At 43.2% G+C, this 27,889-nt stretch overlaps 2 protein-coding genes across 2 annotated transcripts in view; one reads left to right on the top strand and one right to left on the bottom strand.

Annotated features, from left to right (window-relative positions):
- The window catches only part of ANKFY1 (ankyrin repeat and FYVE domain containing 1), a 31,954-nt gene extending 10,210 nt beyond the window's left edge, over positions 1–21,744 (top strand). The window contains exons 6-25 of the mRNA XM_042830256.1: positions 1,160–1,309; positions 1,733–1,898; positions 3,920–4,124; positions 4,877–4,945; positions 5,657–5,856; positions 6,303–6,400; positions 6,787–7,009; positions 7,853–7,951; positions 8,687–8,840; positions 9,987–10,155; positions 11,464–11,582; positions 11,902–12,058; positions 13,325–13,525; positions 14,565–14,741; positions 15,169–15,316; positions 15,565–15,655; positions 16,539–16,663; positions 16,858–17,004; positions 17,475–17,565; positions 18,015–21,744. Coding sequence (XP_042686190.1) covers positions 1,160–1,309; positions 1,733–1,898; positions 3,920–4,124; positions 4,877–4,945; positions 5,657–5,856; positions 6,303–6,400; positions 6,787–7,009; positions 7,853–7,951; positions 8,687–8,840; positions 9,987–10,155; positions 11,464–11,582; positions 11,902–12,058; positions 13,325–13,525; positions 14,565–14,741; positions 15,169–15,316; positions 15,565–15,655; positions 16,539–16,663; positions 16,858–17,004; positions 17,475–17,565; positions 18,015–18,147 — 2,922 coding nt within the window. The 3' untranslated portion in view covers positions 18,148–21,744. The remainder of the gene's footprint in view (positions 1–1,159; positions 1,310–1,732; positions 1,899–3,919; positions 4,125–4,876; positions 4,946–5,656; positions 5,857–6,302; positions 6,401–6,786; positions 7,010–7,852; positions 7,952–8,686; positions 8,841–9,986; positions 10,156–11,463; positions 11,583–11,901; positions 12,059–13,324; positions 13,526–14,564; positions 14,742–15,168; positions 15,317–15,564; positions 15,656–16,538; positions 16,664–16,857; positions 17,005–17,474; positions 17,566–18,014) is intronic.
- A 2,157-nt stretch (positions 21,745–23,901) lies between these two features.
- Positions 23,902–27,676, bottom strand: LOC122166458 (neuferricin). The gene is made up of 4 exons (XM_042830257.1): positions 27,433–27,676; positions 27,025–27,165; positions 26,330–26,516; positions 23,902–24,893 (listed from the first exon to the last, which is right to left on the bottom strand). The coding sequence occupies exons 1-4, from the start codon at positions 27,674–27,676 to the stop codon at positions 24,680–24,682; spliced, it is 786 nt and encodes a 261-aa protein (XP_042686191.1). The 3' UTR covers positions 23,902–24,679.
- Positions 27,677–27,889: the final 213 nt, after the last annotated feature.

Raw genomic sequence — 27,889 nt, 5'->3', positions numbered from 1 at the left:
GCTGCTTTTGGCAGTACACTACGTAGTACTTTATACAATATTAAATCATAATTGTTTGAAACAATGTATGTGAAATGGCTCTTCCTCCAAGATTGTCTCTGGAGATGATGTTCATTTCACTCTCGGTGTGAATGTGTTGGCGGGGCAGTGGGGAAATAGCCTGTAGTCTGATGAGTTGTTCTGTTCGTTGGAAGTACTTTGCCATGAAAAGTCTCTTAGTTTTCTAAATATGGCACAAACCAAAGAGGTTCTGATAGGCAAGGGAGTTGTATTATAAAATATTGACTGAGCTGTTCAGAGGTTCATCCATAGTTGGTCTCTGTCTAGACGGGGTCACGAATCCCAGCCTTGCTTTTACTCCTAAAAATAATCCTTGTAAGAGTCAAGCCAGAGAAGAGTTTACTTTCTCTAGTGGGGGGAGCAGCAAGTGATCCTGCAGCTGACTTGGAAGTTTCACTTGCTCTGATATTTTGAGGAAATCGTGATTGCTTGTGTAAAGTCTTAGTCCTAAAAATAAGTCTTCTGGTCAACAGCAGACTGGTGCATGAAGGCTTAGGTACCTTTATCTAAAATATGCTGTGCAGACCTGTATCTGAACCTGTGAGTCAGCCACTGTAACTCCTTCTTTAGCTTCTGGCTGGTAACTTTTGACACTGCTCTGCCTGAAGATGAGGTTATTTCTGTTTAGTCAAATATGCACTGACTCAAACCAAAGGTGGTCTTCTGATGTTTTGTGTAGCTTCATTCAGGCACAAAGCTTCTGTAGAGATGTCGTTCTACAGTAGGGTGGTTTTGTTTTTACAGAAAGGCTTATTGCTGACCTGTGATTTAAGTCTAGATAGAGAGTTAGTTTAGGAGCTAGGTGTTTATCTACTGTAGTGAATGGTAAACTGCTTGTTTTCTCTGCCTGTAGACAACAGGGATGGAAAACACCTCACTGTAACAGATCTTGAAACTAAAATGTAAGACTTCCTCAGTGTTTCTTCGTAGCCTTGACAGGCTCTCTTGGATTGTTCCTGCTTGTTGTAATGTCATGCATGTTATCAAAACAGTGCTATTAACTGAGCTTGCGTTGTGAACCTGATAATAACATGATGCAGTGTGCTGCTTATAAACAAAACAAAAGCATTGCTCAGCCTTTGCTTTTTTGTTATTCTAGGATGACTTGCGGAAAGAAGACTTCAGTAGCATGAGTGCTCAGTTGTTGTATAAAATGTTCAAGTCAAAGACAGAATATCCTTTGCATAAAGCTATTAAAGTTGAGAGAGAAGATGTAGTCTTCTTGTACCTTATCGAAATGGATTCACAGGTACAGTGAGACTAACTTACTGCCTTCAAAAATGTCATGTTTTAAATAACTAGTTTCTAACTGCTGGTCTGAGCACTACCTGTTTTTGTAACTAATTCTCCTTATTTGCATGTTTATTACCACAGCTGCTTTTATGTCTGTAATAGTCATTGAGTGATAAAAGCTCCCTGAAGACATAATTAAGAAGTGATTTATGACAGTCTGTTGCATGCAAGATGTTTTAAATAAAATGCATTGCTTGGTAAACTTTGCTGCTTCGTGGCAGTTCCTGTGTAAGATGTGCTTACCTAAGTGCATCGCTAGCATTTGGCATTAGAGGTGAAGGTCTGCCATTACAGTAGCTGGAATTGGCTGTTGAAATATTAGGTTGAGCTTTTGTTGTAACTTTGTAACTGAAGTCAACCGACTGAATTTCTGTTATAGCTTCCTGGGAAGCTCAATGAATTGGATCAGAATGGAGACCTTGCTTTGGATTTAGCCCTCTCCCAAAGACTGGAGAGCATTGCAACTACGCTGGTCAACTACAAGGCTGATGTAGATAGGGCAGACAGAAGAGGCTGGAGTCTGTTACATAAAGCCATCCAAAGAGGTAAGAAAACAGGATATGAAGCTTCTAACTTGCAGTAGTTGTAGTGTGAAGTATAGATTCTGAGATCTATTCCTGTCTCATTCCATGTTTGACAACCATAGTTAGAAAGCTGTAGTCACAGATAAACATCATCCTATCTATTTTTGTTGAAACGAAAAAACTAACGCACTGGTGAAATAAATTGTTTGACATCAAGAAGCAATCTAGTAAAGTGTTCTCTGCTGAAGGAAGAAACATAGGATAGGGTTCTGTTGTGGCAATCTGCAATGTCTTTTTGATGTACGGTTTCATTAAGCATGGACAACCTAGGTAAAAAATGAAGTTTAAGTCTTCTAGATCTGTTTTGAATGTTGCATCTGCTTCTTACTGATCACAGTTAACAGCAAGTACCTGGGGAAAGATGTGGAGCAGAGGAAGATGCTGTGCCAATCTAAATATCTACAAAGTTCCAGCAGAGAGTAGGATGGATATCAGTAGAGCCCAAGTACAACTATGTGATTACGTTAAGCTGTTCTTCTACTAGTGTAGAAAATGCATCTTAGAAGAACTGGAGCACAATAGGACTGCATTGCTATGGCTGCTGTGCTCTGAAGGCTTGGAGAAGCAGCATCTTGGCTTATGGCCAAAGTCTGGTAAAAAAAAATCTGTAGCAAGCACCCCGTGCTGCTGGCTGATACAGGGCTGTCTTTGGCAGCTCTGTCTGTCTCAGAAAGCCAAGCACAACAGGAACCCTACTGAGGACTGGACCTCACAGGTGTTGTGGTGCTACAAATAATTAAAAACATAAATCTCTTCCTAAGAGTCTGAAAGAACTTGCTACTTGAAGTAATTGGGGTTTTGTGAGCTCAGTGCAGCTCACAATTTCTTTCTTTAATCTCTTATGTAACTAAATGGTTGCTGGTGTCAGATTCTGTGAATGAAGATTCTGGAGCAGGATGTCTAAGCATAGGTCAGTGTTGTGGCTGCAGTACAATAAAGCACTGACAAAATTACAGCAGGCTGTTCTTCACACTTTGTGTGCATTTGTATTTGTTTCATTTCTGATGTCTGCTTTCAGTCTAAGCTAGAGCTCTGAGAATGAACAGCTGTTTTTCAGTAACAAGCTTCAATAAGATGATCACAGCTAACAGCCATGCTCTGGAAAAGGAACTAAGGCAAATCTTCTGGACTTGCCACGTGATTCTTACTTCTGATCACTGAGGAGTGGGGGAATGTCAGATAAGGAAGTGGAGTGGTGGTGTGTGAATGGAATTTCATTTATTTTTTTTAGTGCTGGAGATGATACAGCAGTACATATTACTTTTTCAGGCCAGCAGGTTTCTGTATTCACTTTTGCTGTCAGGATGGGCAACTTGTGAGTAAATGCCTTCAAGCCAGTGTTTGGAACAAGGGAAGCTAATAATATGCTGAAAGCATTCTCTGCATGTTGTTTTATGTCCAAGGCCTTGTGCACAAAAGTGGGCCTGAGTTCTGACTTCTGAGCAGAGATTTCTAGGACTGTCATGTGTGAGGAGTCCAGACTACTGAAGCCACTGCTTCATGTGTACTGGGGTTCACACTTTTAAGGGCAAAGGCTGCATGACTGCTTGTTTGTGTAGCAATACTGAACAGATAGTGACCAACTTCAGCACTCTTCTGTCTGTCCTGGAATAGTATCATTCATTCAAAAAATACATCTAGTCCTCAGCTTGCCTAGCTGAGCATTAAAGCAGCAATGGATTTGTCTTGATACAGACTCCAGCAAACTTAGTATGGCCATACCAGGTGAACAGGTGTGTGAACTTGAGTATTCTGTAACCTCAGGGCAAAACACAAAGGAAAGAGGTTGTTACAAAATCTGAATCCTGGTTTTGCAGTCAGGTGTTCCTGAAGTTAGCTGTGGGAAGGCATTCTAAGAGCAGACCATTCTAGTGGTATCGTTGTATGATATACAAGGAAGGAACATGCATCTATTTTTCTTGATTTCTATAAAATGTACGATTTCCATTGCATCTATAAGTAACCTAATTTTTTCATGACAGGAGATAAATTTGCTGCAAACTTTCTCATTAAGAATGGTGCCCGTGTGAATGCTGCTACGCTGGGAGACCAGGAGACTCCTCTGCACCTTGTGGCATCATACAGCCCTAAGAAGCATTCACCTGATGTCATGGCAGAGATGGCACAGATAGCAGAATCTCTCCTACAGGCAGGAGCCAATCCAAATATGCAAGACAACAAAGGAAGGTAAATACTGGGTGGAGTCAAGTCTGCTAACAGTTTAATTATCTATTAAACTAGTAATGATTATCTAAATACAGTCCACTGGGAACCTTCCCATATCTCAGCAAAGCAAAGATAACAGTGGAAGCAGGAAAGGTGAGGTTGTTACTTCAATTTGAGACCTACACTCAAAGCAGAAAGATGTTTCAGGTTGGATAGTGCACTGTCATGATCGATTTCCCTATAGGAAGCTGGGGTGAATTGACCTCTGGAACAGCTGGCTAACAGTTGTTTGCCTTTATTGGATCACTGAACAGTAAACTAAGTGAAGTAAGATGACAGCATTCCCAAAAAGCTGCTTCTTTGAAGCTCTGTCAGCAAAACTGAAATTATCTCGAAAAGCCAACGTTTTCAGTGTATTTACTTGATGTATAGAGTCTCTACACTGCCTTAGAGGTTAAGTTGGTATGGTAAACGTCAATAAAATGGTGTAGAAGCTTCAGGGTGTATTAGCTGTTCAATTTGGCTGTGCTTTTGTGCTCTTTCTTTTAAGGTTATTTCTTGTGCTAATGTAAAGAGTTGCTTACTCCTAAATCAATTGGAACCATATCCTCTAAAAGAGCAGCTCGCTCTTTCTCTCAGGATGTATGTGAGCCCTTCCCTGGAGAGCACAGGTGATGGTTGGCCCCGTCAGTCTGTTGGGGGATGTTGAGAAGTGTGGGCAAAATCTTAAGTGCCTCACTTGCTGATGTAAGTGTGCTTTGCTCCATTTGCAGGACCCCATTACACATGTCAATTGTGGTCAGAAATGAACCTGTATTCAGTCAGCTTCTCCAGTGCAAACAGTAAGTTCCACTTAAGTGTAAAATACACTGAGTACCTACTTGAATGAAAGCATGAGAACTGGTTTAACAGCTCTTCTGGGCCTTTTTTGAATTACAGTAAGTCTAGCAATAGGCTAGGGATGCAGAAGCGTGAGGGCTTTGCCCAAACTGAGAGGTCAGAAGCCAAGCAAATTTGCTCAACTGTAAAGAAATAGACAGTATCTCAGTGTTTTTCTAAGAGAGCTAGAGGAAATAACGTGCCAGTGTCTTAGTTTGTAGTGGAATCAAAAAGAATAATAATGTATTTGGACATTTTTATGAGCTTCATTTTCAGCTTGGATTCTACTTAAAGTAAGTGACTTCATAGGATGAGAAAACAGGATCTTAATCTGACTCAGTTTCCTCCACAGCTGAGTTTACAGTTCTTGTACATGACTAGAAAGAAGTCTTGCCTGTTTGATAAAGTTTGTGACAACCTGGATCTAGCAAGACCACATTTCTCATCAGAGTAATGAGCTTAAACTTTGTAGTTATTAAAAGATATCTTGCTTGTTTCAGAGTATTTACAAATTCTACTGTACTTCAGTTACTCCAGAGGTTTTTTTTTAAGTGAGCAGAAATTGTCAGTGAGGAATTGGATAAATGAGAACAGCACTTCTGACAGTTGAAATTTAAGCTTCATTGGGGCTCGCTTTAAGGCGTAAGTTGGGGAACATTAACTCTTATTTTTAGACTAGACTTGGAGCTGAAGGATCATGAGGGAAGCACAGCTCTGTGGCTTGCAGTTCAGTATATCACTGTATCATCTGATCAATCTGTAAACCCTTTTGAGGATGCACCTGTTGTAAATGGAACTTCGTTTGATGAGAACAGTTTTGCAGCAAGGTTGATCCAACGAGGCAGCAATACAGATGCTCCAGACACAGTAACAGGTAAAATATAAGTTTGTATTTCTGCATGGAAGGAAGGCTTCTAGGTTAATTGTGGTCCAAACTACTCTAGCCTATCCAAAAATTCAAAGAGTCTGGGGGACCTGAATGAACTTTCGACAGTTCTTGCTATGATATGAATGTATGGGTAGGTGGTAGTAGCTGCATCCGAGCTGGGACACTGAGTCCTAAACTGAGCTTGACGTGGAGGAAGTGGCAATGTTTGACTCTTTGCCAAGCCCTAACATCCTCTTTACAGTTTCAAAATGTAACAGCTAAATGGCAGTGCACATGACAGTCCAGCACTTCGAGGGAATGATTAATAGGTAGGATTTCCCTTGTTGGCTTCAGTTCTAACATGGTAAAGTAGTGAGAAGGGTTCTAGTTCCTTTTTAGTATCAAGGTATGGTTGAGACAGTATTCTCACGGTGTTCATGTTTTTTCCTTAGGGAACTGCTTGCTTCAGAGGGCAGCTGGTGCAGGAAATGAGGCGGCTTCTCTCTTCCTAGCAACTCATGGAGCAAAAGTCAACCACCAAAACAAATGGGTAAACCAGAAAGACTTTCTGAAAATTTCCTTATCTCCCTTCAGAAATAATGTGGCAGAGTTCTCCTGTTGCTAACCCTAGCGTAAAGCAAGTTGGAACATCTGCTGAGCCTTCTGCAGTTTTTCAGATATTTACTAGTGATCAGGCAACTGTAATATAACAGTTGGTGCTGTTCTAGCAGACTGCTGGGTGTTAAGATGCTTTAACACTTCTTTTTATCCTTGTTGTAATCAAGTCCTTAATGTAAGTTAGCTCGTGCAGCTGAATGTGCAGAGGAGCTTCAACTACCAGGACTTAAGTTTCTTTACACCCATATGTGGGACAGTAGTTTTAAAGCTCCTATTCTGTTTTTTCAAGCTGTTAACCCAGTCCCCTTTTTGTTAAAGGGGGAAACACCACTGCATACTGCCTGTAGGCATGGCCTGGCAAACTTGACAGCAGAACTTCTGCAACAAGGAGCCAATCCAAACATTCAGACTGCAGAAGTGGCACCTGGTCAAAAGGACGCATCTTCTCCAACAGCAGAGAACGTTTATCTGCAAACTCCCCTTCACATGGCTATTGCTTACAATCACCCAGATGTGGTATCAGTCATCCTGGAACAAAAAGGTAGTGTTCATCTGGTTCAAACTGTGTTGCTGCTTTAGCATCAAGATGTTATCTTAACTGTGTTCTGGCAAGCTGCTGATCATAGAATCGTAGAATCTTAGAGTTGCTCAGGTTGGAAGAGACCTTAAGATCATCAAGTCCAACCACAACCTATCCCTACTGCCCTAACTAACCACCCACTGCTAAATCATGTCCCTGAGCACCACAACTGAACGGATTTTAAACACATCCAGGGACCAAGCATTCTTTGTCTGTATCTTGTTTGTGTAGAGCAGTTAATATTGGTTAAAGAATTTTGTGTCACCTCCTTGTTAGAACTAGAAAATGAACTTGCGCTAAATCTGTTATTGACCTCTCCAGATTTTCTGCTGTACGTAATAGACTTGAACTAAGTTGTGTTCTGAGGGTACAGCTATGAGATCTTCATTCTCAGAGCTTTGTGTAAGCAGCTGCTTGGAAACAGAGACAATGAGGAAGGAGGTTCTCTTAGTCAGAAAGTTGGGTAGCTTTTAGTGTAAGTGTTAAATCAGGTGGCTTTGTCACTGCAGTTGACCATGTTAGGTTGTCCCAGGCAGTGTCAGCAGTCATGGAAACAAAGTAACTTGCTCAGGAAGACCTCCTACAAACTGAGTAAACTTCCTGCCCACTTTTGGGGATGTGGCTTAGCAGTGGATTTTTGGTATTAGGGGGTGGTAGAACTTCATGACCTTAAAAGATCTTTTCCAACCTAAATTATTCTGTGGTACTTAAGAGTGTGACACAGACACACCTGCAGCCTAGTCTGCAACGGCAGGTCAAATACAAGAATGTTAACAATGATTCTTTTTTTTCTTTTTTTCCAAGCTAATGCTCTTCATGCAACCAACAACTTGCAAATCATTCCTGATTTTAGTTTAAAGGACTCAAGAGACCAAACTGTGCTGGGATTGGCTCTTTGGACAGGTGTGTGCTTATGAAACAAGATGGAAATTCCCTATGATAGAGAAGTTACAATGTGGACAAGATTATTTTGGGGACAAAACAGTCCTAAAACTGTTTATGGCCTGGCTTGTGCTGCTAATGAAAAGTTGTCAGGGAGAGCTTTGTTTAATTATTTAGCTTCTGAAATAATGTTCACAGCTGGCTTGCTGATTTCCATCCCGACAGCTTCATTTGTTCAGTAGGGGATAGCTTTTGGAGCCTCTTGCCTGCAACTGTACTGTTTTATGGAATTGTACCATTCTGAACTGCCAGTAATTTTTGTATGCGTTCAGCATGTTGTCTTTTCATGCTTATTCCACGAAGGTCAGCATTACTGCATTAAGCAGCTTCTAGAACAAAGGGAAGATGAGATACTTTAGGTAGCTATGAGGTGTACTGGAACTTGGAATGCTGATTTAGGAGATGCTTTCTTCTGTGAAACAGGGGGGATGGTTTGTAGAAAAACAGGTAGTGTTTGCATCCTGATGACCCTTGAACTGTACTAGGATGGCTTGTGGATGCAATACCAAAAGCAAATGTGTTTGTTGAGCAGAAGTCCAAGATAGTATGAAGAAATGTGCCAGTTGTGGATGAGGACGTTACATTTAGATGGGCAGAAAGAAACGGAAAATCTCTGCCGTGTATCATTCCATGTTTTTTGTCTTTGTTATTCTTTGGAGAGCGAAGGCACAGTACTAATGATCTCTAACTGTTCAGGCATGCACACAATAGCAGCTCAGCTGCTTGGATCTGGAGCATCCATCAATGACACGATGTCGGACGGGCAGACTCTGCTCCATATGGCAATACAGAGACAGGATAGTAAGAGTGCACTCTTTCTGCTGGAGCATCAGGCAGATATAAACGTCAGGTAAGGTCTTCGCTGATGCAACACTGAACTGGATATTTAGGAGCAGGTGTAATGAGTGCCTTACTCATGAGTGAGAGCAGAGGAAGAGGTGCTGATCCAATGTCTGTGGTCGTGGTGACAGAGCTCAAAGGAACAACATGGGTTTATGTCAGGGGAGGGTCAGGCTGGGTTGTTGGGAAAAGGTTCTTCACCGGTGAGCGGTGGACACTGGAACAGGCTCCTCAGGGCACCAGGTGCCAAGGCTGCCTGAGTTCAAGGAGCATGTGGACAGTGCTCTCAGACAGAGGGTTTGAATTTTGGATGTCCTGTGTGAAGCCAGGGGTTGGATTTGATTATTGCGAGATATTCTGTAATTCTATATAAAGGCTTGAAGCTGATTTCAGATGACTTATTTGGCCCTTCTTACAGCAGTTCTAGTTAAAGCTGAGGGTTTACATATGTGAGCATATGATCTAAATATAGCTCCATTAGTCAATACATCCTCTTGAGGCTACAGTGGGAGGTTCCACCCTGATCCTAAGTAGAACATAACCCTCTGCAACAGAATGTCAAGTCCTAGAGACGTGGTACTGAGCTTCTGTAGTCTGTCTCTTTTGCCAGCTTGTTGGAGTGACGTGTTCTGTCATCTGAGCTGGTTAGATGTAGTCCCAGCAACAGGATTCACATAAAACTTGCCCACAGGTATCTGTAGACAAGCTGATATTATGACATTTATGTGCCCACGTGTGACTCACAGGCTGTCTTTGAAATTTGGCCAGCTACACCTCATGAGTGTCACTGGGACAAATTGCCTAATGCAGCTGTTCTGACTTCAGTGCCTTCTGAGTGTTTGGAGTGTTAAGGCAGTACAGATAAACCTGTTCCCTTCTGTGATAGTAGGCAAAGGGAACTCTGTTCAACCAGTGACTGTAATTAAGGCAATGAAGAGAACTCTGAACTAAGAACTCCAGCGAGTCTCAAACTTCAGAAATCTGCATAGCTGCTCTGAAATATCTAACGTGGTGGGATTGCTTGACTGAGCACAGTCTTACTGCAGCAAGAATACACAAATGTTGGCAATAATTCTTATGTCTGTAAATTACTGTAGCAGAGATCATCAAATTCTTTAATGATGCAGTAACATGGTTTAAACTGCACCTATTTCAGAACACAGGATGGAGAGACTGCGTTACAGCTGGCTATAAAAAACCAGCTCCCTCTTGTGGTTGATGCTATTTGTACCAGGGGAGCAGATATGTCTGTGCCAGATGAAAAAGGAAATCCTCCTTTGTGGCTTGCCTTAGAAAATAACCTGGAAGATATTGCATCAACTCTGGTAAGACTGTTAGTTGTTCATTTAGCCTTGGTGCTGTGCATCTCGCTGGCAACGAAAGGCTCACAAACAGAAATTAAATCAAATGCATGCAATGGAGTTGTCTTATGCTACATCACCTCTAGAGGTTGTTTTGTTTGTTGTTTTTTTTTTTAATTTTAATTTCTTTCTTCTTGGAAAGTCTTTTATAAACACTGTAACTTCTGCAGCCGAATACCTCACTGATGCTATAATTAAAGAAAAAGAATAAGTTATCTGGATTCCTAGTGCTGGAACACAAGGTTCTGCTAAAAATATTAGCTTGTAGCATGCCTGGCTTGTATAATAATCATCTTCCTGGATAAAACCTTGTGTATTTGCTTTAAAATGTGTGGTACTTTTTATTGAATCTTATTCCTATCAAGAATGCCTTTTAAAGGCTTATCTTAACTGTTTTAAGACCAGATTCTATTCAGGTATAGTGATCCAGGAAGACACTTGCTCAGAGATGTATGGAGGTTTACTTAGTAAGTTTCTTCCTGGACCACCTATGGCTGCATAAAGGCTGGTCTTGGAAGGAGTAGAATTAAGTAGATTTTATTACGTTTTCTTCATAAGAAAGAGGGTTACTCAAAAAGTTTGTCTTTGATATCCAGTTATTGTCTGCTCGGTAGGGACAAGAACTTAAAAGCTGTGCTGTTTAGCTGCAAAATGCATCTTGCAGCTGTACTTGGCCACTTGTGCTGGCGTTGAGTAAGCGTGCTTACAGAGCCAACACTTAAACTGCTTTTATATAACATTGCAAATAGCTTGTAAAATGGTGTGGAACAAGTCTTACTGAAGTGCCCCACTGCTCAAGTGGTGCTGTAGAAGGGAAATACAAATATCATGCATACAGTTCCACAAAAAAAAGCATTACCTTTCAGCTGTATAGCTGAATGTATTGCAAGAGAAGGAAGCAGACCAGACTTTTAAAGGCAGCTGCTGATGTTACTTGAGTTGGTTTTGGTGCTTTGAATTGGTCATGAGGAGACAGTGACTTCACTTTCTAGCAAGCAAAGAAGTGTCTGTTCAGAGTATTGTGAGTTAGTAGTATCTGAATTGTTAGTAAATGCTGCCTAATGAAGTATCATGTAGTAGACCAATAAAACATGAGGCTGGAAGACATTAAGTAGCTTCATGAAGTTGGATAATTGTCACAAGAACAGATAAGAGATCTCGAATTCTACCTCTGTGGGTAATATTTCAGAAACGTCAGTCGAGGACTGCGTAAAGTAGGAGTCTGCTGGAGGCAGAACAAACTTCATTGCCTTACTGTGCTTTTCCTTCCAGGTGAGACATGGCTGTGATTCAACCTGTTGGGGGTCAGGACCAAGTGGTTGCTTACAGACTCTTCTTCACAGAGCTATTGATGAAAACAGTGAACAAGTAGCGTGCTTTCTTATTCGCAGGTCAGAACCCCCTCCTAAAATAAAAGCTTTTGAATGTGCTTGTATTTCCTTTCTTGTCATGAACTATTTTGAGTCAGTAACAGGTGTACACTTAGTTAGACTTGTGATGAATAAGTGGTACTTAAGGGAGCCTTACGACTCTTAGAGACATATTTCTGTTATATAAATTATCGTATTCTTGATGACAGAAGTCAGATTCAAACCAGAAGCTTGTCTTTACAAAAGATGCACCAGCTAACACTAAATCAGCTCTTGTAGGAATCTTTCTTACTTCTGTTTGTCTGGGATAAATTTACTGACCGTCTTGTGCTCTTCTTAGTGGCTGTGATGTGAACAGTCCCAGAAAGCCAGGTCCCAATGGAGAAGGAGAAGAAGAAGCTCATGATGGACAGACACCCCTACACCTGGCAGCCTGCTGGGGTCTAGAAGAAGTGATTCAGTGCCTTTTGGAGTTTGGTGCCAATGTCAATGCTCAGGTATGGATTAAAATGGTGCAGTTTCTTTTGAAGCTGATTCTTCTAAGGTCAGTGTAGTGAAAATGAACATTCCTCTGCTGTGTATTTTGCTTCATAGAAACAGAATGCCCTTCTGTTATGACTAAAGTAGTGCAACGACTGCCTGCAGTTCTGCTTTTTTCCTGTCCATTGTTACCATGGCTATTGTTCTTCTATGCACGTGGTCAGTTCTGTCAGGAAGTCTACTGAAGAAAAATAGTGATGCAGAGAACTTCCTGTAGTACAAGGGTTGTCTTTTTTTTTGGTGCTTTTTTGTTGGTTTGTGGGGTTTTTTTGGTGTGTAATGATCTGAATTCAACTCATCTGCCCAGAGTGTGAATGGAAGGCAGGAGCAGGGCTGTATTCTGCAGCAAGTAAGCAGTAGATCAGCTAAACTCTAAAACTCTGGAATATTTGATTCCATTGGTTTGTTTGGGAAACATTTTTTATTAAGTAAACTGAGGTGACGCAATTGTGAGCTACACTTCTTAATTCTTGATCACGCAGTAATCCTTAAGTAAGAGCATGGCAAATGGCTACCAGTGAAATGAATGTGCAGCGTTTCCAGGTCCTGATGCTGTTGAGGGACTGAACAAATAGTTGCAAAGCTGCCATGGCTGTAAACTAATTATTGGTGCAGACAAATGATTAAACACTGATTTTGATAAGGCTTCTTGTTTTGCGTAACAAAAACACAAGTGCCAAACACTTGTATTTTTCAGTGAGTGAACTTCAAAGTGTCTAGCTTCCTTCAGAAAACTTAGCACCAGTGCCTGAGTGTCAGGTTAGGGAAGCATCTGTACTATTGAATCTGAGTATATAATCCATTCCATACTGAATGGAAATGATACTTGAGGTTTGCATATAGTTTGTATGTTGTTCCTTCAGATGGAAATTTGTTTCTATGTATTGTTACTATTACAAGGTAAAACATAAACTAATACTAGTTTGAAAGCATTCTCTTGCAATGCCTGACTGCTGTCATGAATATTCAGAATGCCCCTAAAATGTCTGATTGCTGTCAGCAACTTAAAAAGCTGTGTAACTCAGAGGATTTGGAGGAGCAAGTAACAATTTGCTTCACTTACACTATGGATATTAGCTCCCACTGCAAACGTTTTGTGTCCCAGTTGAAGTTTGCTGAGTATGTCACAAGCACTAAACTGAAAAACTTCCTTTATTTTTCAGAGATGAGAAGGATTGTTGTTCCTGCATCTTCATATAATAAACTTCCTGGTTTCCTTCTAGGATGCAGAAGGAAGAACTCCAATTCATGTTGCCATTAGCAACCAACATAATGTTATAATTCAGCTTATGATTTCACATCCAGAAATTAAGCTAAATGTACGTGACAGGCAAGGAATGACTCCCTTTGCATGTGCTATGACCTATAAAAATAATAAGGCAGCTGAAGCAATCTTGAAGAGGGAGCCAGGAGCTGCTGAGCAGGTAAGCTGGAAGGATTTAAAGCATGCTAGTCTTCTTGCTGCTGTACAGGTGTGTATCACCAGCAAGTTCTGCTTTATCCTTTTTTTATCCTTTTTGAGGCTTTGTATGTAGCAGTGTTTCCTGCAAGCCAGTTTTCTATGGCTGGATCTATTAGGAAACTGTAGATGTGTGCCTGCTTTGTGTGAGTGAGAACATCAAAGCTTAGTCTTTCATGAGACCTTTTTGTTGGTACTGAGCTGAGGTATGTGCATAAGTATATAAAGAGAAAACTTACGTACTCATGTGTTTTGTTTCTGTAATGGTGCATCACAGTGTATGTGACTTCGCCCTCCTAAAGATAGCCAAAACAAACTCTGTCCTAAAATAATTGGTCAGTAGATGCCCAGCTGAACCATAAAACCTCCAGCTGTATCTTCAGACTTGTAGTCTGACACTTCAGGCAGCTGTTGAGGGACTTTGTCCTATGCTGTAAGTTTAATTACTAGTGACTAATACAGTGCTCACATTTATACACCTGAAACATGGATACGTATACAGCAAGTTTTAAGCATGATTTAATATCAGCTTCAATTAACAAAATTAGCCAAAATTAACAACGTGCACCTGATATTTAGTCAAAACTCAAACACAGTTTGCATCAGTGTGGCAGAATTGCATGTTGCTTCTTTCTGCATTGTTAACTGCCGGACTGCCTCAAGTTAAACTCAGTTCAGTGGGACAGTCCTTAACTGCTGCCCCATGTGAACTACGACAGCTGGCTCTTATCTGTAATGCTCTCCAGTGTGGTCAAGACACCGTAAGGTTAAACTGGAGATGAAGTGGTCTGATGGTCTGAAGCAGACTAGAGTCAGTGTATGCAGCTGATAATTTCTTAGTTCAGCTTACTTCATAGTGACATCAGTAGTTCTGTAATGCCAAGCAGCTAAAGGAACAAGACTAAAGTCCACCTTGGGCAGAGTGAGCAAGTATTGCATCTCTTGGTGGAATTGTGTTCTACAGAAGTGACAGCTGTTATGATTTTGTGCTCTTTCTTCTGCAGGTAGATAATAAAGGTCGCAATTTTCTACATGTCGCAGTTCAGAACTCTGATATCGAGAGTGTGTTGTTCCTGATAAGTGTACAGGCGAACGTAAACTCTCGGGTCCAGGATGCTTCTAAGCTAACACCTCTCCACCTGGCAGTGCAAGCTGGCTCAGAGATCATTGTGCGTAATCTGGTACGTAGTGGGGAGTTGTTTTCCCCATCTGCTTGAAATGTTTGTTCCCCCTTAATGCAGATTGCTGGGGAAGTCAGGTGAAAGTGGTGCTACTTCTAAAGCAGAACTCAAACTTACATAAGATTCACTTGGCTCAGATTGTCAGCTGAGATGCACTGATGCCTTTGTGTGTGAGCACGTTTGATTTGCAGCTATCATTAGGTAATGTGGCTCAGTTTAAAAGAAGAACCTTACCTTGTATTTGCTGCAGAGCAGAATGTGTACACAAGTTGTAGCAGCTTGGTGATAGCGTTTTTTACATATAGGGTGGAGGCCTAAAAGTATCTCTGTGCAGTAAAATTTTGTGCACTTCATTCACAGAAATTAACTATTGGCACATAGCCCTGGAAAACATCTTTGAACATATTCCTTCTTGCATCTTTGACAGCTGCTTGCAGGTGCCCAAGTGAACGAACTGACAAAGCATCGTCAGACTGCTCTTCACTTAGCAGCACAGCAAGATTTGCCCACCATTTGTTCAGTCCTTCTGGAGAATGGAGTAGACTTTGCAGCTGTAGATGAAAATGGAAACAATGGTAAATTTCTGAAGTTTCATAAGTAGATGTACAGAACTTCAGTAGGCTTCCTAAAATCTCAGTGGTAGAGAATGGCTCATGTTGAATGGGCTCACTTCTCAAGGATGAAAAAAGAAGGAAAGTCCAAGGAAACAAAGTTGGTGGGAGTTCTGGAGAAGGAAGGTGGGAATGCAGAGAAGGAGTACTTTATTTTATCATGGTTGGCATTGAACGGTTCGAATTCTTGAAGCTTCTCTCCTGTTTTTCAGCTCTTCATCTGGCAGTGATGCACGGCCGTCTGAACAATATCCGGGTCCTCCTCACAGAATGCAATGTGGATGCTGAAGCCTTTAACATTAGGTAACTAGTGTAGTGTAATAAGCCTCAAAAATTGTTTTTTAACAAGTGTGCAGGTGTCATTAGACACTGTAGCATGGATGGATATGGGAAGGGAGTGTCCCATTCTACCCTGTGCTTGTGTGGTCTCTCCTCAGGTACTTCATGCAGTTCAGGGCACCACAACATATGAAGGACATAAGTCTACTAGAGTGCCTGAAGGAGGGCAACAAAGGTGCTGGAAGGTCTAGAAGGCGAGATGTATGAGGAGTGGCTGAGGGCACTTGGTTTGCACAGCTGAGGGAAGGCCTGGGGGTGACCTACAGCTCCTCACAGCAAAGCAGAGGGGCAGCACTGATCTCTGCTCTCTGGTTACAGTGACAGGAGCTGAGAGAACAGCGTGGAGCTGCATTGGGGAGGGGCAGGCTGGAGGTAGAGAAATGTACTTCACTAAAGAGCAGTGGGCATGGAACAGGCTCCTCAGGGCAGTGGGATGGTGTTGAGCTCTGGAGCTCAAAGGTGTCTGGCCAGCACTCCCAGACGTGTAGTGTTTGAAATTAGGGCGCTCATGTGTGGAGCCAGGGGTTGTACTTGGTGATCCTTGTGGGTCCTTTCCAACTTGGGATATTCTGTAGTTTTATGATTCTATAATCAAAGCCAAATATATTGTTTTGTATTTTTAAACTGTTACTGTGAAGTACTGAACTACTGCAGTGTTGTGTATAAGCAGTGTAGAAAACAACTTCCTCTTCTTGGCATGCATGAAGTATGTAGTTGTGCATGATGTACTGAGTTACTCAGGTTTAGCTTTGTTTCATTAAGTTAGCTTGTTTCAAAAATTAGTTCGGAATCAAACAAGTGCAGTTACAAGCAGACTTTGATTGGGATAATAAACTCTTCTCCCTAGAGGCCAGTCACCAATGCATATTTTGGGACAATATGGGAAAGACAATGCAGCAGCCATCTGTGACCTCTTCTTGGAGTGCATGCCAGAGTATCCTCTAGACAAACCTGATGCTGAAGGAAACACAGGTAGGTGAGACTGAACAGCTGTTGAAGTTGAAAGTCACTCAAGTCACATTAAGCTGGACTAACAGGTGGTAGTACAGTAATTACACAGTAAAATTTAAACATTGCCCTGAAACTGAAGATCTTACCTTTGTATTGAGCAAAATAATGAGATTTCCATTCTGTTGATGCTGAAGCATCTGGCTTTTATTTTCCAGTGCTCCTACTGGCATATATGAAGGGAAATGCCAACTTGTGCCGTGCAATAGTGAGAGCTGGCGCTCGTCTTGGAGTTAACAATAATCAGGGAGTCAATATCTTCAACTACCAAGTTGCTACAAAACAGCTTCTCTTCAGATTACTGGGTAAGTACTGCTTGCTACAGTTGGGAAGTGGTTTGGCTTAATTTGAGATGCCTTGGTGGAAGTAAGAGCACTGGGCACTGAATTTAGAAGCACTAATTCTAGAAGGGCTGAACTTCTGAATGTTCTAATGCTCTCAATGAAGGATAGAAATGCTCATTTTCTGATGATAAACTGAAAAATTGCCCAACGAAGCCTTGTCAACCTTGTCCATTTTTCCAGAAGGGTAATGCTCAAGAAGAATGCTGGCTGGTGTAGTGGTCTGATGTAGCTTAAAACTCAGTGCCACTTTATAACTTGTGCTGTATTCACTGCAGTGACTATATATTTTCAATAACAATTTAGCTGTCAGCTAATAATAGTAGTTAATTCTACTAAATGCCACCTAAAACTGTGGAAAAAGTTATCTTAACATTGTGGTATACTCAAGAGGTGTCAAACAAGTTTTACCTCTACATTTTTACCTCTAACAGATATGCTGACAAAAGAACCTCCCTGGTGTGATGGCTCCAACTGCTACGAATGCACTGCCAAATTTGGAGTCACAACAAGAAAGCATCACTGGTAATGTGTGACACATCTTGCTGTGCTTACAAGGAAGCAGATTTCTATTCCAAATGTAGCTAGTCTTGTTCCTTCTGGTGCTTTAGGAAGCCTTCATTTTAACGTAGGTGAATAACCAGTAAACCATTTGAAATATTCCACTAGGTTAGGTAGCTCAGATCTGACTCGTGGTCTGGTTAAAATCATATCATAAGCAGTTAATGCACTTAGACTCTCCTCAATTTTCTGGAAGTGAGAAGTCGTGTTGAAGTTAACTATAGCAGAAGATTCCAGTGCCTGTATTCATTAGTGGGGCTGACTTACTCTGAAAGAGGTGACAAAAAGTAGCATTTCAATTGCTGCTCTACCTGCTCCAGTGACGTTATCACTGTGAAAGGACATCGAGCATGAAAGCCCCAGTATTCCCTGAGAAAGAGCTCACTTCTGTCCTACCACTTTTCTGTCAACAGCCGACACTGTGGACGCCTGCTCTGCCATAAGTGCTCAACGAAGGAGATTCCTATCATAAAATTTGATCTGAACAAACCAGTTCGAGTTTGCAACATCTGCTTTGATGTCCTGACTCTGGGAGGAGTTTCCTAGTATGCTGTGGAAGTAAAGGGATTTCCAGTCTGTTCCTGACAGCAGCTCTGCTTACAAGTCCTCTGGATAGGGAAGAGGAGGCCTATACATGTCTTCTGCAATAGACTGAACAAATTAAGGACCCTGTTAATGATATATTCTGGTGTAAATGACTTTGTATGACTGTAAATGTGTTGGGCTGTGATAGACTTCACTAGGAATTCGAGTGGATTGTTGAAACCAAGTGACAAAATAATTTAGATCTTCTTCTAGTTGCAGTTGGGTGTGGAAGCTAAAGGCTGGTGTTTTGAATTGACGTAAAACAGGTCTGTCCTTGAGATGGTGCTTTGCACTGAGCAACTCTATTAAGTCCTGTTGCTTTCAGGCTGCTTAGTAGAGATGGCATTAAGTTTCAGGGTAACCAGGTATCTTTCTTTGCTTTGTCTTAAAGATTAACTTTCCCTTTCTGTAGAGAAGACTTGTTGTGAAGCTAGACTGAGCTGTTACAACCACTGTTCATTTCAAGAAACTCTTCAAAAATGGGAGTTAGTCCTAAGCATAGCTCAATAATTGTGGCCTTACAACAGAAAGCTTTACATCTGATGCAAAGCAGTCAGAATTGCAGATCCACATCTTGATACCTCCTCATTAGTGTTAGCATGTTCAAGAGAAGTGCAAGACTGTTTTAGCCAGAAAATACTCTTGCTCATACCTGTTAGAGCTGTCAAAGCCTACTTTGTTGCACTTTCCTATCTCCATGACTAGTCCTTCCAATTCATGAAACTCGTGTAAATGACCTTCAATGCGCTGAAGGGCCGAAGCTTCTGCTAAATGAAGAAACACTAAAGCTGGTTACGTAGTCTGAGTCGCCGTACAGCAATAAATGCTGAAGTGCATTATGAATTCCATGAGGGAGAGCGGCCCTTTCCTTTTTTTGGAGACCCTGGTTGACTGCTGCAGGAGAGGCAGTAAGCTCAGAAGGTGCTGTGTCTCTGGGTCCAGTCTGAGCAGGATTGCCAGCCAGTGGGAGTGTATTTGGAGGTTTCCTGTAATACAAAGCCTCTGTTGTTGAGGGAAGGATTCTGAACTGGCAGTGGAGGGCCAGGCTTCTGGGTTATGCTGCAGTATTTTAATCTAAGCTGGTCATGTTCTCTTAAACATGCTGAATCTGTGAAATGCTTATGCCACATTGTCTAGGAAACCAATCTGCTAATAAACAAGGTTGTGGTTTGGCAGGCAAAGGCTTCAGTCAGAAGAAAATGTGTGTTTAAGCAGAACTGCGTGCCATGCTAAGGCTTTCTTCATCCTAAGAGATCAATCTAGTTTAGACTGAACTTGACATTCCTCACCTCTGTTCCATGGACTGGCACGTGTTTACTTAAAGACTGGTAAATGGAGTGTTTGATATGGAGATGATGGTGACACACTGCTCTGTTTGCTCCTAAGAGTTAGATGAGGTGATGAACCAGACTGCTGCTTTTATAGGGGACTCGCCTGAGGCTTTTTCTCAATTTTGTACAAGAAATGATGGGGGAGGGTATAAACACTATCATTTGCACAGTGAGTTTCACACGGTCTCACTTGATCTGCACTTTGATCTTCCAATATGCATATAACTGGAATCTCACTCTTTCAACACTAGAAAAGAGTAATGGATGATGCAATACAAATTTCCCTTACTGTTTTATGTCTGCTGCTGGCATGTTCCAGTAGAATGGCCTGTGTAATGCAAATGGTCTGTGTAGCACCATTCCTAATATAAATGGTACATTTCTGGCATAATGTCAGTTACATTTTATGCTTAGATGAATGAGGTGGGAGATGATGGTGTCTGAAGCTTTTAACTGCACGCTACAGCTTGTTGGAATAGATTGTGGAAAACATTTTCTAGTCAATGTCTTTCTGTGCTTCAAAATAACATTGATTGCAAGTCTCTGGCAATGAAGGGTAACAGACTGCTGGGGAGAGTGCATTAGGCTACAGAATACCTGACTGCAGTGCACTGCATGTTATCATGATAGCTTCTCTCCTGGCTTTGAGCTGCAGACTTAAACATTGTGGTAGAGGAGTGTCCTAGGGCTGCAGCTGGTGGACTTGATCTAAATTGAAAAGCTCCACAACATTTAAGTGCTTTAGCAATTACGTTTCACCTTTTTGGTGACTTCCCTGATGGAAGAGTTAGGAGAACAGGGATTCTATTCCAACAGGATAAGCAGCTGTTTAAATATTTTTTTAAAAAGTCTTAATGAAAACTCAGTTAAACTGAACGTAAGGTTAAGACTGGCAAGCTGCTCTTTTTCTGTAAGCAGAGTAAGAAGTAGGACTGCCTGAAACTTTAGGAAGGATCTGGAGAACTGTACTTAATGCTCCGTTTGCCCTTTCCAGCCAATATTCTACCAGCTTGATCTTTCCTACTGAAGTCTGCGAGCCAAGTTCTGAGTATGGATAAACTAATACACAGCCTGAGACATTCATTTAAATTAAATTCAAAGCAACTAAATACAGCAAATTTGATCATTTTTAAAGTGCCTTTGTGATAGTTTCCTTACAGCCAACTCTACGTAGCTTTCTGCCGGGGTTAAAAGGGAAAAGCTGACAACTTGAACCAAAATCCCCGTTCAGTCCTCATGTAGTTCAAACTTCAGCTTGAGACGTTGGCCTCACCAAGCAGCTGGTGGGGCTCAGTCCTTTATGCACTCTGCATAGCATTGGTCTGAAACATCAGATCTCAGATTCTTTTGGAGTTTTGCTGGCAATGCTCCACTGCAGAGGAGAAACTGTGAATGGAGGCACTTGGTAATTTTGTAGTGGTCAGCACATTTCTATCTCCGTCAGCAAACGCGCTTCCTTTTTGTAGCATCCTGCAGTTGTGACCAAAAACCCCACCCCTCTTCCACTGCTGTCTATCTGTGGTATCTATTAACTCGAGGCTTGAGTCTGCCAAGGATTGAACAGAAGGGTACAGAGAAAAGGTGCCCCTGGGAAGCAGTGCTGTCAGAGCAGGCTGTGGGCACTTCAGCAGGGCTGCATGGAAAGTCTGTGATAGTTCATAGTGCAGCTTTTTGTTCTGAGTCTGGATTCCTGACTGCGGTCATCCGGCACTTTTATACAAGCACAAAATGTGGTCTGGCTTCAGCTTCAATGTATGAATCTCTTTGAAGGTGTAATCACTGCTTCGCACCACTAAGTGGAGTGAGAGTGTTAGCGTTAAAGGTACTAACAGAGCGTAGCGAGCTGCTTGCTAAATTTGACAGATGCCTTAATGACTTCCTGTGCTGGAGATCAATGGCTCATCCAACTTCTCACACAGTGCTTCTAAATTAACATGTAACGACATGGGAGGCCCAGGCTGGATTTTCTTCTTAGTAGGCAACTCCTTTTTTTTTCCTTTAACCAGCAGAGTTTGAATACTGCAGCAAACTTGGTTAACTCAAAGCTTGTATGAGCGATTTAAACAGGTAATTGAACCTTCTAGCCTCTGTGAAATAGAAAAGGAAGTCTTACAACAATGGCATTTTATCTGCGGTGTTTGTCTGGAGTCATTGTAAAAATGTATTTTTCCAATATGCATTACTTTGTTGTGTAATAATTCTACTTGTAATAAAATGCATAACTAAATAATGCATCATGAGGTGGAAACCTTGCTGAGAAAGTATTTTCTCTCGTGGAGACAGCTGCCCTGCTTTGAGCTGCTGTTACTGACCACGAGGACATCCAGGGTTGTAGGAATTAATTGGGCATGGCAGTTTATTCTCTGCAGTTGTCCTAGGTCTCTGTTTCCATGTTGTGCAGTTGTTACAGTCTTCTTTTGGCTGACAAGGCCTGGTGTTCTCCTACTTCGTGCTTCGTGTAAAGCTTGATTGCTTTACAGTAGACTTATCTATAGCTCTTGTAAAACTAAGCCCTAACTTCCTGCAGGCCAGAACTGCTCAGCTCAGATGCACTTACATGGACAAGCAGGGCTGAGCTGACTCTCACATACTATTCGTGCACTGTCACATACTGGCAGGCACCTTCTCTCTCTTTCTGGAAGAGCGTGCAATTGCTGCAGCTTCACTCCAGAAAAAGCAGTGGTGAGACCAACCAAAGCCATTTTGAGATTGTGATGCATTAGGCTTAATTAATTTTATAAAAGTGCAGCTACCAGAGTTGTGAGCTTGATTAACTGCAGTCTTTCTTTACTTCATCCTGTTTAATTGTTTTCCCCTTCACAGGAGAATTTAGTTGAGGTTTTGAATTAGGATAGTAGAAACAATATGATTTTCTTGGAGCATTTCATGGAGTCTCCTTGTTGGCCTTAATAAATGACTCGTTCCTGGGGCAAGACGGAAACTTTTTCCCCTTGTCTTTCCAACTAAACCAAGGAATAAGCTGTGAATTAGTTTTCCAACCTGCCAAGCAACACCACCAGTTTCTAAAATCTGCCTTGCTTTCTTACAGCAGCTTACTGACTTTTGTCTAGTTCTCTAGATCAAGTCCATCCCCTCAGCATTTCAACACAGTATTTGCAAGGAAGAGCAGTTTTAAGGATAAAGCATGATGAAACCTGCTTGGAGGCTGCATAGCTGGTGCCTTCAGTAGGAATCTAGCTTCTCAGACAGATGGGAACTTAAAAAATATTCTAGTGTTTAATAATTTGGAATTCTGAAACTTTTGAAGTTGCTTTTAAAGGCACTTATCCCTTGATTCAATCGTAATCTGATTGAATTTTTGAGGGTACTTTGAGGTCATCTGTGCTGTTGACCTCTAAATACAAGTCCCTGCTGTAAGGCCTGTGTCCAAAAGTAAATAACAGGCTGACTTCTGTAATGCTTCCATTGAAGTGAGACAAGGAAGCACTGCGTTGTAGCCCTTCCTGCAGCTTTTGCACAGCTTTAGTATGGATTGTTGCATAAAGTAGTTTAGTCCAATCCCAAAGCTGGCACAAGCCTGGGGCAGCACTTCAGTTCTGGAAGGACAACTGAGGAGCTGAGCAGTGCGACGGCTCTGCTGCCATCTATCTAGAGAAAACTTGCATTGCTGAGCAGTGACAGCTTCCAGCTCTGCCTGAAAGTGGTGCAGGGGACTCTTCTTACAGAGGGTAGAGGAAAAGAAATAACAGAACCAGGTTAAAAGCAAAACAAAACCACCAAGTATCTAAATAAGCATAAGTTTAAATTGCTGTATGGTTCTCATTCATGGTAGCTGTAGCATCATTGAACACAGTAAGTGAAAAGTGCTGCAACACGTTCCTATTGTTGCTGCAATTAAGTGATTATTCTTGCTTTTAATGAATGTTGCTGAGCCTCCTGTAATGCCACCAGTTTATTAATTAATTAGCTCCCTGGGGTTTTCTTTAGGAGTGGTTATAGCTCAAAAGCCTTCGGAGCTTATAAATGCTTCCCAGCTTTTTATAAATAGGTGGCAGCTGCCTTTAGAACTGGCACAGCTCTGCACCAAGCTGTATTCGTTGCTGGGCTGTAGTTAATCCAGGTGCCTTCTGAGGCTGCAGCTGCTCCAATAACCCATTCTCACAGTAGCCTCTAGGAACAACTGCAGCTGCCTCCCCCCAGCCTGCACTCATAGCTCCTAGCCCCCCATCTTTTGCAGCCCTACACAAAACTGGTAAGATTTGCCTTGTTCCTCTGGAATTAACAAAATGTTATGGATTTTGACAGCTGTGGTGAAAGATGCACATGTTTTAAGTGAGCTGGGCTTTGTGAGGGTGGATCAAGGTTACAGTCTGATGGACACGTAACAAACAAGAGATAATAAACCAGAATGGAGACAGGCAAATTACATCAGGATGGTCACACTGTACATAGATTTTATTATCACCTAGTTCAAACTGCAGGGCTGGGTAGCTTTCAAGTAGTGAATCACCAAACAAGGATGGTGAGGTCAACTTTAAGCAGCAATCCTCATAGGTGGTGTCCATTATCTTCTTTGCTCAGTATCTAATACAAACATGAAATAAGGAAATGCAGCTCTGACCTTTGCCTTCTGTATTCATGGATCTGATAAGCAGAACTTGTATACGAACTGCACAAGTTCCTGGATGCTACACACTGCAATTGTAGGAGAAAGTCAGGCTTCTCCCTGCTGCTTTTACATCCTTCAGAGCAAAGCAGTTGTATGGGAAGGGGCAGTAGCAGTAAGAGACTTCAGGTGACATTGGAGGATTGTGCATAAACTGAAGTCAGTGATGCTGCTGCCATTGTTGCTTGCTGCCTTAAAGCACAACACCTTACGCTCACCGCTGAGCACACAAACATCTGTTTCCTGGCTGTACAAGAAATACATTTTTAAGCATAGCTCAGGCTGTGCATCTTACAGTTTGTCACCAGATGTAAAAATACTGTGGGGCAAAAAGCACTAAGTGCCAGTTTTTTAGCCAGTACCTTGGCTCAAGTGTTTCTTCTTCTCCCACCTCCATCTCCACGTGTTAAAAGACACAGAACATGAAACTGCTATCGCTCCCTTTGCACAGACAGACGGGAGGGAACAAAACTGGAACTGCCCACCTAAGCACAGGGTATCACCGGAGCCCTTCTGGCCCCCTTTGATCACGGTGTCACGTGCTGAGGATGCACTGCTCAGCCTGCGGGTGGCAGCCGTCGTATTCCTGCAGGTGGGGGTTATCCAGGTCGCCTCTGTCGCTGTGCTGGGCTGAGCCCTGCTGGCCCCACGGGGGGCCGCTGGTTCTCACGCACACGCAGTGGCTTCCCCTCGAGCCAGGCCTGTACAGCTTGCGGGGCACGCCGGTCCAGTCTCTGTTCACTCCCCCACTAAGAATGCAGAATTGAAATAAATTACAATTCAAACACCCAATTCAGAGCCATGAAATGCTTCTGGAGAATACAGAAGCAGGTGAAAATTCAAAGCACCCCGGGAGATTAACAGTGCACGCGCTGAGACAGACTTTGCTCCCAACATCCCGCTGCCTTCTGATACGTATTTATCAGCTGAAACCTGTGGCTTGAACTTGTGTGCAGCTACACGCTCTGACCCACCTGAGAGCAACCAACTTCTGCTGTTTCTATTAAGGGAAAAGGAACCGTGGCTGTATGTGGCACAGAGTGCCTAATGGAAGAATGCCTTTTCTGGGGTAGCTAATAGCTCACAGACGATTACATGTTGTCTTTGGTGAACACAGAGATTTTGAGAACTAGGGGAAAAAAAAAAAAAATCTCCAAGTATTTCATAGCATCTCTTTATGGGCCAAGTCCTGTCCTGTCTGTTCCCCTGACTGCTGTCTTTTATTAAGCCTGTAAACGCATACATGAGAGACTACCACATAACACCCAGTTCTACAACTGCAAACAAGCTCATTTCACACAGAAGCAAAAGCAAGGTGCACACTGGTAGCATACCTTGCCCAAGCATTTTCCAGTGCAGTCTGTGGCATGATTTCAGCTTAAAACAAAATGGTCTCCAATCCAAGGGAGGTACACATCTAAACAGGATAAGTAGGAAATGACTGTTCAAAGATCAATCTTATTTTTATATGGTTTTAAGAGGGAACTGTTGTTCCCTTTGAGACAGGCTGTGGAAGCTCAAAAAACAGCAGCTGATCTTTGGATTCATGATGGGCAAGAAGACCTGCCTGAATGCTGCTAACAGCCCAGTGGGATTTCTGACCTGCTTTCCTGAGTGCAGGGTGATCACGTGCATGTAGGGCAGCTTCTGAAAGCTGATCTGGATTCCAGTGTGACAAAAGTTTTTGCCTCAGAAATAAAATTCCTGAAGGTGTCAATGATCAGGATGAGTCTGGATTTTCTTTTTAACCACTCTCCATGTCGCTGAGCAGAACTCCCCCTCTGCTGCCTCCCACTGGAAGTCAGTTAATTACCATCCCACTGTGCTCCTCCAGCTGCGGAGAGGTTATCAGCTGTGGCTGAGCCAGCAGAGGGAATTAATTCACACAGAAACAGATAAACCTGGCACAAATTGCTGGTGGTGCTCCTGGTGGGTTGGCTGAAAGCACAACCTCAGGAATACAGACAGAAGGGATCGTGGCTGCAATATTCCAGCCACGCCAGCCCTCAGCACGTCTGGACTAACCTGAGCTCTTCTGTGGGGAAGCCACAAGAACTCACCTAAAGAAGCTGGGACACCTTCTAGTGCCTCTTCTGCTATGATAAAGCTGTGGGTGCTCAAACAGAGGGGCAGAAATGCTCTGCTCCAAGAGGCCCAAGCATGACTGCAGGAAAGCAGTACTTACCTCTGCCTGGAGCACCAGAATCGGCTGCCCTTGGCAGAGCTCCACTCAGAGTTGCAGGGTGGAAACTGCTCCTTCCACTGATCACTTTCTGCTTTGGACTTCAGCCCTTTCTCGATGGCAGCCTCAGCCTGCTTTAAGGCCTCTGTCGGTGCCCCATTTTCATCATAGAATCTGCCCACCAGCTTCCCTTGGAGAGAAGAAGATCAATTAAGACTACATCATTTCCAGGCAAGGAGCGAGCTGCCCAGAGAGGTGGCAGAGTCTCCTTTTCTAGAGATATTCAAGACCTGTCTGCATGCTTTCCTGTGTAACCTACTGCAGGGAACCTGCTTTAGCAGGGGAGTGGATTTGATTATCTCCTGAGGTCTCTTCCAACCCCTACAATTCTGATTCTCTGAAAGTGACTAATTTCTGTGGATTATTATTATTATTTTTTTTAATAATTTGTTATTTAATGACAAAAAAGAAAACAATCAAAGAACTACACCAGAGGATCTTTGCTGTGGCCTCATTTTGAAACAGAACTGAGCTACCTCCCTTCACATCATGGATCACACAGCAACTTGCACATGTTATAAACCCACACAGGACAAGATTAGCCACTCTCTGAAGATCACAAAGTCAACAGCACTTGCTCAGCTCCAGGACTTGAGCTCAGCAGCCATACTCAGGTGACACACGTGGCACCCACCTACCCACACAGGCGTAGTTGGTGCTGTAGAAGGACAGCCAGCTCTGGATGGTGAGCATCTCTGCTGGCGACAGCGCAGACACATCATCCACCAGGCCTGATGGGGTGAAGTCTCCAGTCGCAAACGCTCTGCTGGCATCTCTTCCTGTGGCAGACAACGGGCCTGTCAGCCCGTAAGGCCCCAGGGAGCCCCACCATGCTGACAGCCTCAGAGCTTTGCAGGGCCCCAGAGAGCCCTGTCAGGTCCTGGGGAGCCCAGCGCCCTCTTAACCCACAGGGAGCCCCAGAGCCCTGACACCTCTGGAGTCCCCAGAAGCCCTGTCAGGCCCCAAGCAGCCCCTCAGAGACCCCTCCGCGCCTCAACCTCGGGTCCTGGCAGATCTCATCCTTCCCCCCACCTTCGCCCGCCCACCTGCTAGGCCGCTGTAGGCCCCGCCGGGGCCGTAGTGCCTGCGGCCGGGCTGCACATCGAAGACGCGGCCCAGAAGGGCGAGATAGAGGCCGGGGTCCCCCGGAGCCCCACGGTGCCGCCCCAGCTCGGCGGCGCTCAGCAGACGGTTGCGGGGCTGCAGCCAGGCGCGGGGATCGAACCCGCGGCCCAGCAGCCAGGCGGCGCCCAAGCACAGAGCGGCGACTACTACCGCACCCCGCCGCATGGCGCCGCCGCTTTTTTACAACAGCTTCACGACGGCTTTGCGCGGCGCCTGACGGCGGCGTGGCGGGAGAGACGTGTGGGGCGCCGCGCTGCTTTATGGCCGGCGTCGTAAAGAGGCGGGGCGGGGCTTTACGGGGCCGGGCGTCGCTTGGCGGCAGTGTGGCGCGGCGGCCGCCGGCCGGGCGCTGACAGGTGCGGCGCGCGGGAAGCTGCT

This window comes from Centrocercus urophasianus, unplaced genomic scaffold (genome assembly GCF_019232065.1).
Source record: "Centrocercus urophasianus isolate 14NV4802_14NV808 unplaced genomic scaffold, USGS_Curo_1.0 seq_33, whole genome shotgun sequence".
Lineage (NCBI taxonomy): Eukaryota > Metazoa > Chordata > Aves > Galliformes > Phasianidae > Centrocercus > Centrocercus urophasianus.
Note: the sequence above shows the minus strand (reverse complement) of the source record. Positions and strands in the feature narration are given on the sequence as shown.

Coding starts and splice junctions, on each gene's coding strand:
- LOC122166458 (XM_042830257.1), bottom strand. CDS start 27,676: ATGCGGCGGGGTGCGGTAGTAGTCGCCGCTCTGTGCTTGGGCGCCGCC. Junction 26,517..27,024: donor CACCAACTACGCCTGTGTGG/GTAGGTGGGTGC, acceptor CTTCTCTCCAAG/GGAAGCTGGTGGGCAGATTC. Junction 24,894..26,329: donor TTCTGGTGCTCCAGGCAGAG/GTAAGTACTGCT, acceptor CTGCATTCTTAG/TGGGGGAGTGAACAGAGACT.